Source organism: Zonotrichia leucophrys, chromosome 12, assembly GCF_028769735.1.
Source record: "Zonotrichia leucophrys gambelii isolate GWCS_2022_RI chromosome 12, RI_Zleu_2.0, whole genome shotgun sequence".
Taxonomy (NCBI): Eukaryota; Metazoa; Chordata; class Aves; order Passeriformes; family Passerellidae; genus Zonotrichia; species Zonotrichia leucophrys.
The window spans coordinates 14,206,075-14,222,506 of NC_088182.1; the positions used below are offsets into that span (position 1 = coordinate 14,206,075).

At 44.4% G+C, this 16,432-nt stretch overlaps 1 protein-coding gene across 1 annotated transcript in view; it reads right to left on the reverse strand.

Annotated features, from left to right (window-relative positions):
- DNAH1 (dynein axonemal heavy chain 1) overlaps positions 1-16,432 on the reverse strand; it is a 67,770-nt gene that overhangs the window by 30,817 nt on the left and 20,521 nt on the right. Inside the window, exons 19-38 of the mRNA XM_064724446.1 lie at positions 15,421-15,674; positions 14,311-14,523; positions 13,434-13,598; positions 12,581-12,702; positions 11,915-12,020; positions 10,642-10,821; positions 9,550-9,690; positions 8,761-8,924; positions 8,263-8,376; positions 7,455-7,643; positions 6,347-6,452; positions 5,156-5,269; positions 4,681-4,830; positions 4,042-4,128; positions 3,751-3,937; positions 3,546-3,637; positions 2,914-3,068; positions 1,162-1,339; positions 852-1,046; positions 78-197 (exon numbers count right to left, since the gene is read on the reverse strand). Coding sequence (XP_064580516.1) covers positions 78-197; positions 852-1,046; positions 1,162-1,339; positions 2,914-3,068; positions 3,546-3,637; positions 3,751-3,937; positions 4,042-4,128; positions 4,681-4,830; positions 5,156-5,269; positions 6,347-6,452; positions 7,455-7,643; positions 8,263-8,376; positions 8,761-8,924; positions 9,550-9,690; positions 10,642-10,821; positions 11,915-12,020; positions 12,581-12,702; positions 13,434-13,598; positions 14,311-14,523; positions 15,421-15,674 — 3,032 coding nt within the window. The remainder of the gene's footprint in view (positions 1-77; positions 198-851; positions 1,047-1,161; positions 1,340-2,913; positions 3,069-3,545; positions 3,638-3,750; positions 3,938-4,041; positions 4,129-4,680; positions 4,831-5,155; positions 5,270-6,346; positions 6,453-7,454; positions 7,644-8,262; positions 8,377-8,760; positions 8,925-9,549; positions 9,691-10,641; positions 10,822-11,914; positions 12,021-12,580; positions 12,703-13,433; positions 13,599-14,310; positions 14,524-15,420; positions 15,675-16,432) is intronic.

Here is a 16,432-nt window from a genome sequence, read left to right on the forward strand (position 1 = left end):
TGACTAACCCTTTCCATGACTTAGTGTCCTTAAGAGTTACAGACACAAGGAACAGTGATAGAGGTAGGAAAATCTACCTTGATGGGAATGAAAGGCTGATACAAACATTCCAAGAGCACGAGGAGACTCATTGTGAGGTTACCATCTGTAGAAGTAATTATCTCCTTCACAGAGCTTCGTAAAAAGTCGATGGACTCCTGGAAAGACAGGCAGGGACAGCTCAGTGTCACCATCCAGCATAGCTGTCTTTGGTTTTACCTGCTTGTTCACCTCCATCATGTTATGTTTAGCAGGGAGACTGTGACTGAGAATGCTGCCATTTCCAACTGCATCCCAAGTACCACCATTTTTAGCTGGAGAAAAGCAATGGTTCAGTCTCAACACCAAGAAACCTCTGGGCCTCCCTTTTGCTTCTATGCAACAGTTACATGCATCTTGTGCTATCACTACTGTTAAATGGTTTGCTCCCTTTAGAGCCTTCCTTTGTAGCTCCAGGTTCTTCATTAAAATAATGGCTTATCAGCAGAGTAAAAATAACAAGACTTGTTTGTACAACCTTCTCCCTGGAGGGACTCCATGCTAAGCTAGTGAACTGCACTAGGGATGATTTTGTCCAGAAGATAATTTTAAAATGAAATAAAACCAACTATAATGACCAATAAGACTTAGTCACATCTACAGAGATCAGTGAGTAACCTGTATTAAAGCCACAAAATTCACAGAGAAGTTTCCATGATAGATATTATAGTAGGAAATGTTCCCACAATGTCATTTAAATCCAGGCCTTGACATGTCTGGACTGGTTGATGATCAAGATGACATGGAAAGGCTGGAACAGAGCAGGAGCTCACCTGGAGGAATCTCCTGAAGAGAGATGCCAGCTGGGGTGCGAAGCGTTGCATGACTTCTGGCACATTTTTCAGCCAGCATTCAGTGAAAGGGTCCAACCCCAAAATGCTGGGTTCCAGGTAAACCATACCACAGCGGGAGACTGTGGCAGGGGAAGCAACAGCCAAATCCTGGACTTCAAACATCATGGTCATGCCCTAGAAATTAGAAAAGAAAAGAAAGGATAAGGACCTGCTCAGTTTTGATACGTATTTCAGTGCAGGGAGGAAGGAGTACAGACTACATGCAGCAAAAGTGGGAGGGATGAGTTACCTCTGTCATCTTGATGATTTCCCCTGAGCTGAGGCACAGCTTCTTATTGTCATCAAGTACTGTGTTCATGTTCTCAATCCACAAAGCATCCACTGGCCCATCAAACATGTACCACTTCTTGCTGGAGTCAGCGGCCACAGTTCCCCGACGCATGAGTGTGGAGAAGATCCCGTCTGTCCTGAAAGGCAGCAGGAAGGCAGGGCTTGGCCCATTCTGGTTTTGCTGAAATAAGTGGCAAAGTTCCCTCCACAAAAGGCAATATTATCCTGCTTCATGTGTCCCTCTTATGCATGAGCTGCAGAAAGGTGCACCTCATTCTTTTTTTTACTGAGACACATCTCAGCCTGAGTGACATCACAAAAAACTTCTTTGGGCATCAGGAACTGGAATTCATTTAACTATAAGATGTCAAGCTTCCCTTTAACATCTATGTCCTCAGTGAAGAGTCAAGAGGCCTTGCTAGCATCCAGTTCAGCTTACAGGCAGATCATCTGCTCTCTGGAGGTGCCTCTTTTTCTCTTTTTCTCAAGGTTAAAAGAATAAATCCAGGCTAAAGAGCATGACCCTACCCTCTTTATAACTGAAGTTCCCCACCCTCAGCTGCCTGTGAACCCGGGTGATGCTGGAGCTGGTGACCAGGAGAGCAGACACAAGGAATGCTGGCTGTTGACAGCAAGAATTTAATCTGTACATGGAAACCTTGAGCACAGTTTCCATTCAGACCCTGGACTCGACTCCTGCTATTAAATAATTATTTGTTATTTTTATAGTACTAGTGAATTCCAGGGTATTGTTATTGAGATCAAGGGAAAACAGTCTGTTCTAAAGCTCAGCTGATTAAAGCAGATGGATTTGTCTGTAAATATATTTTACACAATTGCTGTATTTTTCTTTTTTGTCACATTGACATGCCCATGTAGAGTCACATCATAAATAAACTGTTGAGCTTAATTGGAGCTCCTACAAAATGTCCTTCAGTAAATATGTACCTCATCCTGAGCTGGGAAGCTCTGGTCACAGTATCAGTAATGTTTAATGGCTTGCACTTTTCCTAGAGGTAGTTAGTTTTATATATGTTTAATTTCCCTCATTTTACAGAACATAGTCTTTAGTTTTGCCCTGAGACAAGTGCTGGCTGACAGGGCCAAAGGGAGATTCACACTACTTCTCACATCCTAGCTTATGGATAAAGTGAGCTGCAAAGTCAACCTCAGGTCACATATGGAAACACAAGCAGTAGGACCTGGCTATAAAGAGGCCAAGTGGGCTATTGGTTCTTGTTCCCAAACCATGTAAGCAAGCAGGAGCCCTGGCAACAGCAATGAAATTTCTCTTTATGTCTCAAAGTCATTCCTCATCACGCAAGGATACCAGAGTATTTATACAGAACAATTCAAGTGCGCAGTACGGAGGTCACTTTTCTTCAGAAGCAAAGCAAGTTCTTTTAAGCTGCTGTATCTTAGGAGCAGGGGCATGTGCTCCAAAGCTATTGAATTATTGTTCTGCAGTTAATGCTGCGAGCTGAGCTGCAGGAACTGTCTGGGCATGTGCTGGCAGTCGGGCCAAGTGCACAATGAGAGATGTCAGCTTAAATCGCCATGACTGGCTATTGTAGCTTGGTGGGGATAAGGACTTGATCGCTTCTGGTTTTGTGCCACCACCCCAAACGGTTCTCAGCCTTGGAGAGAAGACGCTCAAGACCAGAAAAGTGTTTTCTGTCTGGAAGAAAGGAAAGAAGGTTTTGTACTTTACCATTCATGCGTTAGCAAGTTGAACTCTCCATAAAGCTGGCCCATTGTGATGGATTTGGGATTCAGTACATAGTAGCGGACTTCTTCGTAATTCCCACCACTGGCTGCAGGCTGACCTTTCAGTGATGTCATTGCAGCTGCCAGGACTTCATAACTCTGCAAAAGCAGGACAGCCAGAGACTTAACTGCCATAGCTCCAGAGCAACAAAGCCACTTGCTCTTACAGCAACTGCATTCAAATGCAGTGAGAAAAGACACATAGTGAAGGGTATCATAGTATGGAGACCCTTGACTGAAATAAAAGCACAGAAATTAAACACTCCATATGCAGTGGAGGAGGAAGTTAGATCTGTGGAAGAGGCCTAAAGCACCTAGAGAGGTCAAAGTATGTCTCAACCTTAGAAAGAACTAATGAGCAGAACTAATGAGCCTCAGTCTAATCTCACAGCTCAAAAGCGAACCAGTAATATACCTCCCCATGACTATAAATTATTACTAACAGGCAGCATCTTCGTGTCCTGACTTCTATCTGAGAGAAGCTTTAAATGCCAGTATGGGTCTTCTGTGAAACAACCCACTGCATCACTAGGTAGGTGATGGTTTGCTGGGGCCAGCACAGTGTCTCACCCATACCTTTGTCTTCCCAGAACCAGTTGGTCCCACCAGCATCAGGCCGTGACGAACTACGGTGGTCTCGTACAGCTGGATGCATTTAATCACAAAACCTGTACAGGAAGATGATGCAGAGTGGGCCTGGGCACACATCTCTTTTCTAGGGCAGCATGCTGGACTAAAAGCCCAGGTGCACAGGGAGCTTGTGGAGAGCCTTTCTCCTCACCATCAACATCCTTCAGATTTGCCTGGATGCAGGATTTGCGGATGGCCTCTTCCAGGATGCCATAATCAACAGGTGTTTCTTTGATATTAGGAAACAAATCTGAGACAATACCATTGAAGAGCTTGAGGTCATCCTGCAGGAATTTGGGTACGTTGGCATCCCTAATAGCTCGCAGGCAGATCAGCTCCTGCAAGGATTTGAGAATTCAGGACTTCAGAGATCTTTCCTCTTGTATGAGGCTGCAGAAAAGGCTCCATAATCTATGTCAGTGTGAAATACAAGCATGTTTACCTCATCCATATCAGGATTCTCTCTTTTGAGATTGCCAGCTGTTGAGATGACGGTCTTCACAGCTCTCATCCCAAAGTCATAGTGATCCTGAAAAAGGCACAGTGGAAATAGTATCATCAGATAGAGGAGCACCATCTTAAAAAGTAAACTTAGGCATGCACTCAGCTAACAGTTAAGAAAAGAAAAATGACTTATGCCTTCAGAACAATTCCTCCTTCATCCAACCCTATTCTCAGTATCCTTCAGCCAACTAATTAGTCCTTAGCTGTACAGTCTATGAATGAGGAAGATGAGAATAAGTACACAATGAAAAATCCTAGATGGAAGGAAAAGCAGGCAGGGCTGTTTATCTCAACTGTCCTGTCATTATAATCCTAAATAGGATTTAAGGTGAATCCAAGTCTAGCCACAAGAGCAGAAATGAGTGAGGGAGGGAGGGAGGGAGGGAGGGAGGGAGGGAGGAAGAGAGAGGGAAGGAAGGAGGGAGGGAAGGAGGGAAGGAAGGGAGGGAGGGAGGGTGTAGTGACCTTTCTGAGATATGCTATCAAGGCACAAGGCACCAAGAAAACCTGGATACTTCATGCCTAGGCTGGGAAAATCTCACATTTCAAAAACAATCTTGGACATTAAGGCATCTACCTGGGAGCTGAGCTGTTCTGACAATAGTTTGAATGTTGTGGTGATCTTCTTTGCAAGGACTTTGGCTTCACTAAACCCAAAGGAGTAGAGTGAGATCTCAGCAATCATGGAGTAATCTGGGACCATCATAGCCACGGGACGAAAGAGAGCCTGGAACACACAGATCCAACACAATGTTCAAACCACTGCCGTTTCTTGGTTTTTTCCCCAGCAAACTGAAAAGGCTGAGTATCCATTCCAGACTGTTTAGAGGACACAAGATGAGTGTGCCTGGCAGCTGTCACTGCAGCATCCCTGCAGACTGCATCTGAACAGTGCCATTTCCTTACACGTGGTTCAAATCTCAAAGTGATCCTGGAGACTCTCCAGAAGCATCACACCCTAACTCTTGTCATGGACACACTGGTGGGTCCAGGTAGCACCCAGCACCTTTATTGCCCCTCTTCTCTCTGTCTGTGCAGCCTGCCCTCCTTACCTTCAGGTTATCGGGCAGTTCTGTGCGCCCAGCGTACCCTGGGTTCATTGTGACGAACACTGCACAGGATGGCATCAGTGGGATCTCTGTGCCTTCAAATATGAAGGTTTCCACCTGGAAAATTAAAAATATGATCATCCTTGAAGAACAGAGTCTGACCTGCAAACTAAATAGTGTAGCAGAATCTTCCAAGAGGAGGACAATAGCTTTTAGTTGTTAAATTATAAAGCACAAACACACAGAGCTGCCCACAACAGTAGTGACTCAATCTGGTCCCACTGCAGGAACCCAGTATTACCAGCAATATTTTTCCCTGTATACAAGACTGGGCTTGTGGAAGATTTACTGATAGGTTAAAATTTTCCTTTTTTTTCTTTTAAACTCTTGAACAGACTTCTATCCCTTCAGCTGTAAACAAACATCTTTCCATTTATTTTGCACTAGAGATCAGACCTGAATTAATTCATGGCAAAGAGGGCAAAGAGAAACCTAAATCCTTTTTAAAGCTGTGTAGGTAGTAATTTCAGATGGGGGATAAAGTAATGCAGAAGAATTTACAGAGAGCAAGTTTCTAATTCCAAGCCAAAGTCAAGGAGATTCAGGTCTTAACCCTTCTGGGCCTCCAGAGAACAAAGCAGAGGCTGGCTGCTAGAATGGCTGACAGCTGAATCTGCATTAAAACCAACAGCTCACAACAATTCACTTTACAATGCAACTCTGTGTGCACCAATATGGGTTTTTCTATATATACTGGGTTTTGTAAATCCACCAAAGCTTGGTTAACACATTTAGACAAATTTGGTGCTGAGCAACTCATGTCAGAACACCGACTGCCTTTATCACAGCTCCAATTTTGATCAGCTCAGTGGATCTGTACCAGAGTGTCTCCCACACCAAAGCCTGCTGGCACTACAGCTCAAGCTGAGAGGTACTTCAGCCTGTGAGAGTGTGGGCAACTCTGGCAGCATAGACTAAGGTGAAGTTAAAAATTCCCCTGAGGATGTTGACTGTAATGGACTGATGTGATGTGCCATAGTTAGGACATTGTTCAAACCTCTCCTCAAGGATGTCTGTTAAGGGTTGCCCCTGAGAAGTGAAGCTTGAAGGTGTGTGCAGAGACAAGGACTTGCCTGAACTAGCTCAAGTGGAGATTTTTTTGCCTGCCTTTGCATCCACATGTGCCTTACATACCCTCTGCTGCTGTGCTTTCTGGATGGTTGTGATCTGCTGGGCCACCACCGACAGCACCTCGATGTCAATGCGGTTGAACTCATCGAAGCAAGCCCAGGCACCAGCGCTGGGCAGGGAAGGAATAATGGAGGGAGTCAGGAACACCACCAAGGGGCAAACTTGCAGTCAAAATTTCTAAAAGTTATATATCCACAAACTGGGTGGGCATAACAGAGACTGGAAATGAACACAAAAGGGCCCTGATGTCCCATGGCAAACAGTGACACAGCCACTGTGTCCTGGCTCAGGGGACACCCCAGCTGTGCATGTGATGAGAGCCCATGGCAGAATCCAATCCTAGAGCCTGGGACAAATTCTCCATGTTACACAATTGAGCTTTAAAGAGGTGTCATGTTGAATTCCTGGTTGGTACCTGAGCTGTAAGTGCAGCACATACAGTTTAGACAACACTTACGTACATTTTTCAGAATTTGGAAAACTATATATAAAGCTGGAAGCATGCATGTGAGGAAGGTGATCTTCCCACAAGGCATGGCTTAAGAAAGAAGTTAAATTACTTACAAAGAAAACATCTGAGAAAAGAATATCAGCTTTTGTTGGACTAACTAATTCAGATTCACCAGTGTGCAACAGACTAATTGGACCAGCTCTGTTTGAAATGTAGAGAAGAGAGAAGCCTCTCTGAGAGGATCCCTCAGGGCTTAGAGCAGTCTCTCTTGGCTGCTCAATTCTGAATACTCTCAGCAGATTCTCTTCTTCTTAAGATTAAGCAGCTTGTGGGCTGAATCTCAGTCCAACATGGATGGTATTAAAATAAAGGCCAAAGCTGCAAACATTTGCACAGGTGGATTAGTGCATTGTGGATTAGTGCAAAGCATTTCAATTTTACCTTAAACGAACAAGGATCTCTTTTTATCTCTTTTTTTTTTATATAATTGGATCAACTGTTCCTCCTTTCTGGCTGGAATTTTGTAATCTTGCTCATTCTGGAAGTTAGTAACCCCCTTGGCTAGGGATTTTTTTTGTTCTTTTGGGCTACTATGAAAAAGACCCACCAATTCCCAGTGTGCAGCATCCCTCAATAATGACACTCAGCATTTCACTGTACCTGGCTAGTCCCTTAAAAAACTTGCCCATTGCCATAAAGTCAAGTTGGTCAGAGCAGTTGAACACTACAGTTTGGATTGCCAGTGCTTTGCCCAGGTCTTTTGTTGTTTCTGTTTTGCCTGTTCCTGCTGGTCCTGCAGGTGCTCCTCCAAATTTCAGGTGCAGAGCTCCTGTAAGTGTCAGATAACACCTACAACAAAGAAGAGGCCAGATGACGAAAAAAAGCATTTGTACTTCTGATTTCAGCAAGGAGACATATGATCTATACAGCTGGAGACAAGGAGGAATCCATCATTCATTACTCTACAAAACTGCTTAGATATGCAGCATTCTGCAAAGGAGTTAGAGCTATGTGGCCTTGATTAGTATTCATGGGGGCCTGCATGGATAAATCCTTCTGCCACTGGCTACAAATTCATTCTGCTGAAAAAGGACAGTTACAAAAGGGTAAAACTATTATTTCTGCTGCATATTCTAGAGCACTAGCTGGTTTCTAGAAGAGCTCCTTAGCTATCAGGTGGGCATTTTATATGAGAGCACTACATTAAGAATTAGGAGAGTGGAAGCAATCAGTCTGAGCACTGCCCACTCGGAATACAGTAGCAACCAATGCCAGGGTGCTCCTGTGCACTTGTCTCAAGTAGTCCTTTACTGTACAAACGGATTCTATTTACATACATCAAGATGTAGGACCTGAATGGTCAGATCCTTGGTTTAATCCTCTTCATCCAGAACAAAAAAAAAAAAAAAAGAAAAAAAAGAAAAGAGAAAAAAAAGTGCATTTGTTACCCAGAAATCAATGTCTTTACCTGTCAGTGAGGGGTGTGATAACCAGGCGGCCAGTGTTGCCCAGATACTCATAGCCATAGATAAACTCAGCATTGACTGCTCTGATGTACAGGTCTCCCCTGGTCCAGTAGTATCTAATGGTGAGTGAACATGGCATCAGAAAGATAAACACTGCCTGGCAGACAAAGCAGCAGCTCACAAGATTACAGCCTGCAGGTTTGGAGACCTGATTGTCAAGGGATTTCCCTCTCGAGAGCAGAAAGGATAAAGTAGCACAACAGGGTGGACAGGAGTTCTCACAGGACCTGGGATCAAGCTTTGCACCCCTTGGGCAACAGCACAGCCTTTCACAGTCAAACATCATGGTATGGGTTAGTTCCTATTGCCAAAGAGGATGTCATCAAAGCTAGATCTCTCTCATACTCCTGTTTTCATTTGCCATGGACACAACTGATGGGTAAGGAGAATGGAGACTGGCCAGGAAAGTCAGGTGAGATTCAACAGCTGTGCTCTCTAACCTGAGCTGGGAGATCCACTCAAAATCGTTCATGCTCGTTACATTCTCCTCAATCAGCCTTGCTGCAACGTCCTTGGCATGCACCTCGATGACAATGAGAGCTGACAGCACTGCTCTCTGCATCTTGGACAGCTTCCCACGGACCAGGCCCACCAAATCTCCCAGCTGGGAACAAAAGGAAAGTACCCTGAAGCCATGCACTCTGTACCAACACAATGCAATCAAACTCAGGGCATGCTGAGCCTCAGATCATATGCTGTGCTCAGGCTACTTCTGCCTCTTCTCTTTTTAGAAGTACAAATGGTTGCTCAGAAAGCAAATATTACTCAGGGCTGGCTCAGAGCTGAGTTTTGCCTACACCATTACTATATTCAGGTGAAAAGAATGAGTTAGAGCCACTATGAAGTCCAGAGCTAATAACTCTCAGGTATTAGGTGTGATTAGATGCACAGAACTGATATGAAGGATGCAGTTTCCTCCACTGTTCAACACTACAGTTCTTTGCCTTTTGTTTCTTGGGTAATCCTGGAGAAGTTATCTTTCACCTTGTTATAGTGTTCAGGTGGTGATCACATTATCGATCCTGTATATTTTTTGAGGTTTATTATGACAAATACCCTAATAATTAAGAAGACAACCTGTTTTATCACTTGTTTTGAACAGTGCTGTGCAAAACTGTGTCTCTGTTTCCCCACCAGTATTGTCCTGGCTTTATTTATAACTTGTCTGAGGTCTGATGACTGAAAAGCCTCCACCTGGCAAAACCTCACCCTTACATTCATTTCCATACCTGAGCACTCAGCTGTGGGTAAAGCCTGCTGGATAAATCTCCAGCCTCCAGAGCTTCAGACACTTCCTTTGTCCAGAAAATCTGGCAGCCAGCAATGACCACTTGGCCAGGCCATTCCAAGACCCATTTGGTACGTGGAGTCTTAAAAAAGAAAAAAAAAATAGGTGTGAGAAAGGGGGGAAAAAAGGTGCCAAGACTATTTATTTATTTATTTATTTATTTCTATGTCCTCTTGCTCCGAGAGGCATGCTTAACAAATCAGCACTGAATTCTTGTGTAAGAGGCCTTCCTTTTAATTCCCTTCTTCTTGCTGTGAAGAAATCACCTTCAGGCACCAGGTGCAGCAGGTACCTTCTCTCCACTGAGCCACTTGCAGTAACCAGTTACAAGTAGCCATTAGCAGGTGAAGAGCAGGAATCTGTGAGACCCAAAAGAATGTTTCCCCTCCTTTGGCCTATTCTAACTTTCAAATTTTCAGTCTGAATAAGAAAGAGTAACAGAAACATCTGAGGCCTCTATTTTTCAGCCTTTCTGAAAAATAGATTAGAAATAGATTACCTAGATTAAAAATTTCAATTTTACACCAGCATAACTTTTATACAGAAACCAGAACCATGATGCATCCCCTATGCACCAACTGAAACCAACAGTTCATGTGCCTTGATTACTTTTACCAGCCCTTAGCACACTGTGTGAGACATGAGAGCTGAAGCAGAAGATCCTTCCAAAGAGGAAGTAGTCTGGAGAGATGAATAGATATGGGGTTCATACAGGGTTGTTACATGCTGTAGGAAAGCTGTGAGGGAGAGTGCAGGGTTTGCATTCTGCTAAACCATCAGCTTTTTGCCCAGCTGCACATTCTGCACTTACAGTCACACAACTGTATTAAAGGCTGTGTTTTGAAAGTGGAATAGAATAGAATAGAGTAGAGTAGAGTAGAGTAGAATAGAATAGAATAGAATAGAATAGAATAGAATAGAATAGAATAGAATAGAATAGATCCCAAGTTCATCAGCCCCACCTCTGGTGACCTCCATGGCAAGCCTGGAACCAACATATCAGAGACCTGGCAGTCTGTGATAAAACTCTTACCTCTGGATAAACACCAATTGATCTTTCTATGTTGTCCCGAACACTGGCCCTCATAGTTTTCTCCACTTCCACCAGCCAGTCCTCCACATTCTCAGTGGGAATGATGGCAGTAGACAGCTTCACCTCTTCTCCTTCACCAGAGTACATGTGTGTGATCTGTAGATCTTCCTGGAATTTCAGCTAATGGAAGAAGAACAACAGGAGATATGAGTGAAGGATTTCTTTTCTATGCCTGCCTTCCTGCCCCTGGGGGACAGCCAGCCTACACCAGTGTTTGCTCATTATAAACCTGGTGCCAAGCTTGGTTGCCAGTAGTGATAATAAAGTGTGAGAGAGACGTGCAAAGTGACCTCTCCAAATAACGGAAAACGATTGTATGAAAACAAGAGATTCACATTGCTGGTGTGACTTGAGTGAAGCAAATCAAATTATAGGTAGGATGAACATTTCTCATTGCCTGTCTAGGATTCAGACCCTTGACTCCTGCTCAATTCTGTAGATTCAGATAATTTCCCTTGATGTCACAGTGCCTGGTTTTAAGAGTAAAATTTTAACAGCTTCTCCGGTGCCCCAGCATATCACTGAAAGTCCCCTTATTTATTCCAATGGCTTTGCACCATGTTTCCAGTTCAATTTCCTTTCTATTTTTCCAAACTAATGACTAGGAGATTGGTTTTACTGTCTGAGTATTGTGGTGGTTTGAGCTGTGACTAGCTATGGAGTCTGAAGTCTATTAAGAATAACAAAGAGGAAAAATAGCCAGGTAACTCCAGCTCCTAAGTAGGGATGAAGGCACAAACTTAATTCAGCTCAGGCTTGTTCAGTCCTTGTCCCTTCTGGGGGTGTCAGCAGGAGTGGGATTCAATCCTAACAAGGTGCCTGTGAGTAGAAAGCTAAGTCAGAGCTATTTCTCCTGGCCTTCACAGTAAGATGGACACACCTCCAGAGGGAGTGTCCTCCCATCCTAGGATGGCTATCTAAGTAAATTTCTCTAAGACACCCTCGGCAGATGCCTAATTCCCCCATTGTCTGAAGGACAACCAAGGGTACCCAGTCCATGGGCAGATGCCTGGCTTTGAAATGTCTAAAGTGAGGTTGCTGGAATCCCACTTCAGGACAGGCAGCACCTTCCAATGCCTATGTACAGGTTTCCAGGAGACACATTTCCATAGAGCAGAATGTGAACATTCCTCCAGACCTCAGAACACCTCCAACTCCCACGACACAGCTTCCCAAAGGTGGGCCAAGCCACCCGTGTGCTGGCTGTGCCTACCCGTGCAATGTTCTCAAAGCACTTGTGCAGGTGAGGTTGTACAGCAGTGGGGTCTTTGGTCTGGGACAGGATTTCCAGCAGCTCATCATCTGAAAGGAAGTAGAACCTACAAACACAGAGAGAAGTATGAGGAGAGGCTCTGTTTACTGCAGCAGCAAGAGCTAAGTGCTGGCATGATGGGGAACAAGCCTTTTGCTAAAGACACTGCTGCTGACTGCTCACTGATCTCTTTGTGTAGGTGAGCAGCCACCATCCAGCCCTCTCCCTTTCTGTAGAGACAGACTTCTGCCTCTGCAGAAGTCAGTTATTTCCTAGCAAAGAGGGTTTATATGAGTATCAAAGAATACAAGTCTTCCTTCAGGGAATAAGAGACGAAGTTACTTGGAGATTTTCATTTTACCCCACCCTTTCTACATAAATCCTGAGGCACAGATATGCAACAATGCTACCAGACTGTCCTTAACTCACCACATTTGTGTGTGCCTGTTTTCTCCCCATGAGATGGCAGCATTGAAAGGCACAGCTTTGCTTATGTTTGCAGGCCATGCATAAATCCTAAGCTTAGGTGGTTTTGCTCTTTCTTGGCAGAATGAACTGCACTGAGCCTCTCCTTTCATATTTTCTGAAAGAGGGAGTGCAATCTAGCCCAGTGAAATTTGGGGTTACCTGGGAAAAGCAGTTCTCTTTGTCTCCAGATATTCACTCAGCCCTTTCTGCACAAGTTCAAGTAGTTGGTTACAATTTTGCAGCTTCTTCAGTAGATCTAGATGAGGGCACAAAGAAATCACCTACAACAGAATGTGTAACAGAGGAAGCATCAGTATTCTGAGTATGTGAGAGATAAGGCAATGGAGATAATTTGGCTGCCCAGTGATGTTACTGATGGGATTTAAATGACTCATTCACAGGAATTCTCAGGGATCTGGAGAGGTGTAAGCTTTGTGGGTAAGAAGGGTAAACAGCCCTTGTGGAGACAAGCATCTCTGGCTTCCCCTAAATACCAACATTTGTAATACGGAATACAAGCAACGAAGGAGTCCTGGGAAGTGGAGACTGGAGAAGAGAGCAGAGCACTGCCACCAGGGCACCAAAATAGGCAAAAACAATGGTTCTAAAAAACTTAGAGAATCAGTCTTGAGGAGGAATTGAAGGAGTTACCTTATGGGTTACAACCACTGCAGGTTACAAGAAATGTCTAAAGTGAGGTTGCTGGAATCCTTACTTTAGAGTGAGGCAGGGATTAAGAGGCAGGGATTCTGTGTGTTGAGGAGGACGAAACTTCTGGCATGGAGACTTTGGTGGAAGGCACTACAGAGAGTGGATCTGTCCATTCAGACACCAGAAAAAAAGAGTTCCAAGAGAAGAGACCCAGCACAATGCCCTGGGCAAGGCTACGCAGTTAACAGTGTTGCTCATGTCCACACCATTATGAAAACAATGACTCAAAGACACAGTCCTTGTGTGAGCACAGCTCCAAGGTGTTTGAGATACCTGCACTGGCTTTCATCAAGGCACATACCTCAGGGTTTTTATTAGCTTTCTTCATGATGTCCCTCCAATCCGTATCCACGATGTTGTAGCGCTGGCTTTCCAGTGGGAGCTGTCTTTTGATGTCCTCTGATCTAAAGATTGGCTCCAAGTAGAGCCAAGAGCGCTGACAGTTCAGCCACTCCTCTAGGACATCCTATTGGGAAGCAAGAAAAGCATATCAGGACACCATGCTATGAACCTGTTCAACAAAACCATTTAAACTGTGCACTGGAACATGTTTAAAAAAAAAAAAAACAAGAAAGAAAGAAAGAAGAAAAGATGATGCAGCACTTACACCTTTCATATTTCTAAAATCTACCTACAGGGTCAGGAAGTGGAATTTGCTTTCCAAATGATTAACAACTTCCTAGCACTCCCCTTTCCAAAAGTTTTGGAACTTTTCTCCTGCAGCACTGCTGTCTTGCTGTCATAGTCCTGCTGGATGCTCCTGGTTTGATGAGCTAGTACTGGCACAGTCTGGTAGATCCTGCTTAAACAGCAGTCTCCCATGTGCTTTCCTACACTGGGGTGTGGATGATTAGAATGGATTTCACAGGGTCTGTAAGAATCTCTACAGTCCACTTAGTACAGTGTGACTGGAGAGACCAGTAACACTACTCACAGCAACAGGCAAGCTCTGGCCCCACCAAAACATGTTGCAATAGGCAGCAAAAAGGCTGCTTTACTTTCCCAGAGTCAGAGGGCTTCCATAGGCCCTATTCTTCCCTAAAGACTGATACTGTCTTGATCTCTGATACTTGACTGCCCTCCCAGTTCCCAGCAGCAACTGCACAGTGTCCACGTCCAAGCACAGCAGCACAGCCCAGCTGCCTGCCTCCCACACATGCGTGGGTAAAAACCAGTACCTGTGTTATCTTCAGCTTAGTTTCCCACAAGTTCATCCTCTCCTCAAAAGGTTTCTTGAAGGGTGAGAAAGACATGCTCTGAACCAGGACAATATGATCATCTAGGAGCTGAGAAATGTCATCGGTGCTTTTCAGTATGTAGGTATTGGTGTTTTTGTAAAGCACCACACTGAATGAAACAGATTTCCATTCATTCTCTATCTTGTTGAGTGCCTGGAACAGAGGGACAAGCAATTTAATTTTCAGATACAACTTCTACAAATGGTTATCCCAGTTTCCACAACTCTCTTAATGCCACTCTCTAGAAAATGACAGATTTTTGCTCCTGGAATCCATGAGAAACTGCAGCTCTATATTTTATGCATGACAGAATCAGCAACAGCACATTTCCTCTGCATTGCCCACAGGTTCAACACCTCTACACCAGTGCTGAAACAAACGCCTTGAGGGGAAAAAATGGCAATTTCACCTCCAGGTCTGTTTATGCTCTAGATGCACAGAGGCTGCCAGCAAAGGGTTTATTAATGACTATGATTAATGACAGCTTTGACAAAACCACAACTATCCATTGGGAACTTGCCTGAGATTTCAGAGAACAAGAGCTGCCAGAAGGTCAAGACCATCTTAGATCACATCTGAACTGATGAACTGAAGCTGAAAGACTATTTAATCTATGAATCTCCAGAGCTAGAAAGGTTTCCCTGCACGTTTACTGGTTTAAAGGATTTGCCATCTCTGTTTCCAGTCACAGCTAATCCTTCTGACATAACATTTGAATGGCAGAGTGCAGACAATCAATTTATTTTAACTTAACCACTCACTAATCCCACAGTGATGAGTGAGACCCTAGCAGTGGATCAACATAACCATAAGGCATTGTGCTGTTAATGCCACAACTGAAATTCTGCACAAGACAGAATAAGTTCTTCTACTGTGTGGAAGTTGTGTGGTCATCACTCCCTTCTGTAAGGACAGCAACCCTTTTACTTGTGCTGCAGAATGTGTCTAACACTCTGGGACAACAGGAACATCACCCAAGGCAATGACTGCCTGCTCAGCAGAAACCCATTTGAGAAGCAAGCAGTGACACAACAAGTCCTCTCTTCTCACACTTTCGATGGCGTATTCCTTGCTGGCTGTCTCAGCCACTTTGAGAACAGTCTCCATGTGGTCCTGCAGGTTCAGCTCCAAGCAGTGACCAAATGTCATGCTGGGGTCCAGCTGCTCTTCGGCGTTGACCTGGCTGGACAGCATCTCCCAGTGCCGGCTCCTCATGCCGGGGTTGCGCAGCCCCTGGATTAAGGGCACGTACTGCTTGAAGTCATCCATCTTGTCTCGAAACTCCTTGGCCACACTCTGGCAGTCTTTCAGGGAGAGAATCAGAACAACAGTGAGAAAATCAGCAACAACAGTGTGTGAGGAAGTTGCCTTAAGGAATTTCTAGAAGCTGTCTAAAGCCTGATGTGCATGTAGTCACATGGTACAGGTAAGCAGCAGGTGAGAGCACTGGAAAATGCAGGTTGAAGTAAGGAGGATAGGAAGGCTCTCTCTATATGGCCACTAAACCAGGATTCAAGCCTGCTCCCAAAAAGCAGATCTGCCTATTACCAAAAGCCTGTTACAGGCAAGCCCATGCCAAGCTGAAGTGTGCCTTAGGCTAGAGCTCACCAGAAGAAGAGAGGCAGACAAATTTAACTCCTTGATATAGACTGAAGCATATAATCTGCCAGCAGATATTTTGGAAGTTACAGTCATCATTTCAAGACACTCACTTCTTAATAAACGTGCATTTTCAGTTATCTCACAGCACAGCTCAGGTCACCCTCAAGAGAAGATGGACACTAAGGAGATAGAAGCAGGCTGGGATCCCAGCCTGGAAACAGAAAGTGTGCAGGAGAGGCCCTGCCAGCCTATGGCCATGCTAGAGACAAATGTACTTCTGCCTCATAGCAAGGACAAAGTGAGGGAAAGGGCTTTTCTCTCTGGGAGCATCCTAGAAAGCCTCTGCACTGTTCACATCATGCCTTTTTTTGGGATTGTACTATGGTGAGTAAAACAATGGGTAGGTAAAAAACATGGGACTTGCTTCCTTTCCAAAATCTGGCTATAGCGTGTGCCTCCT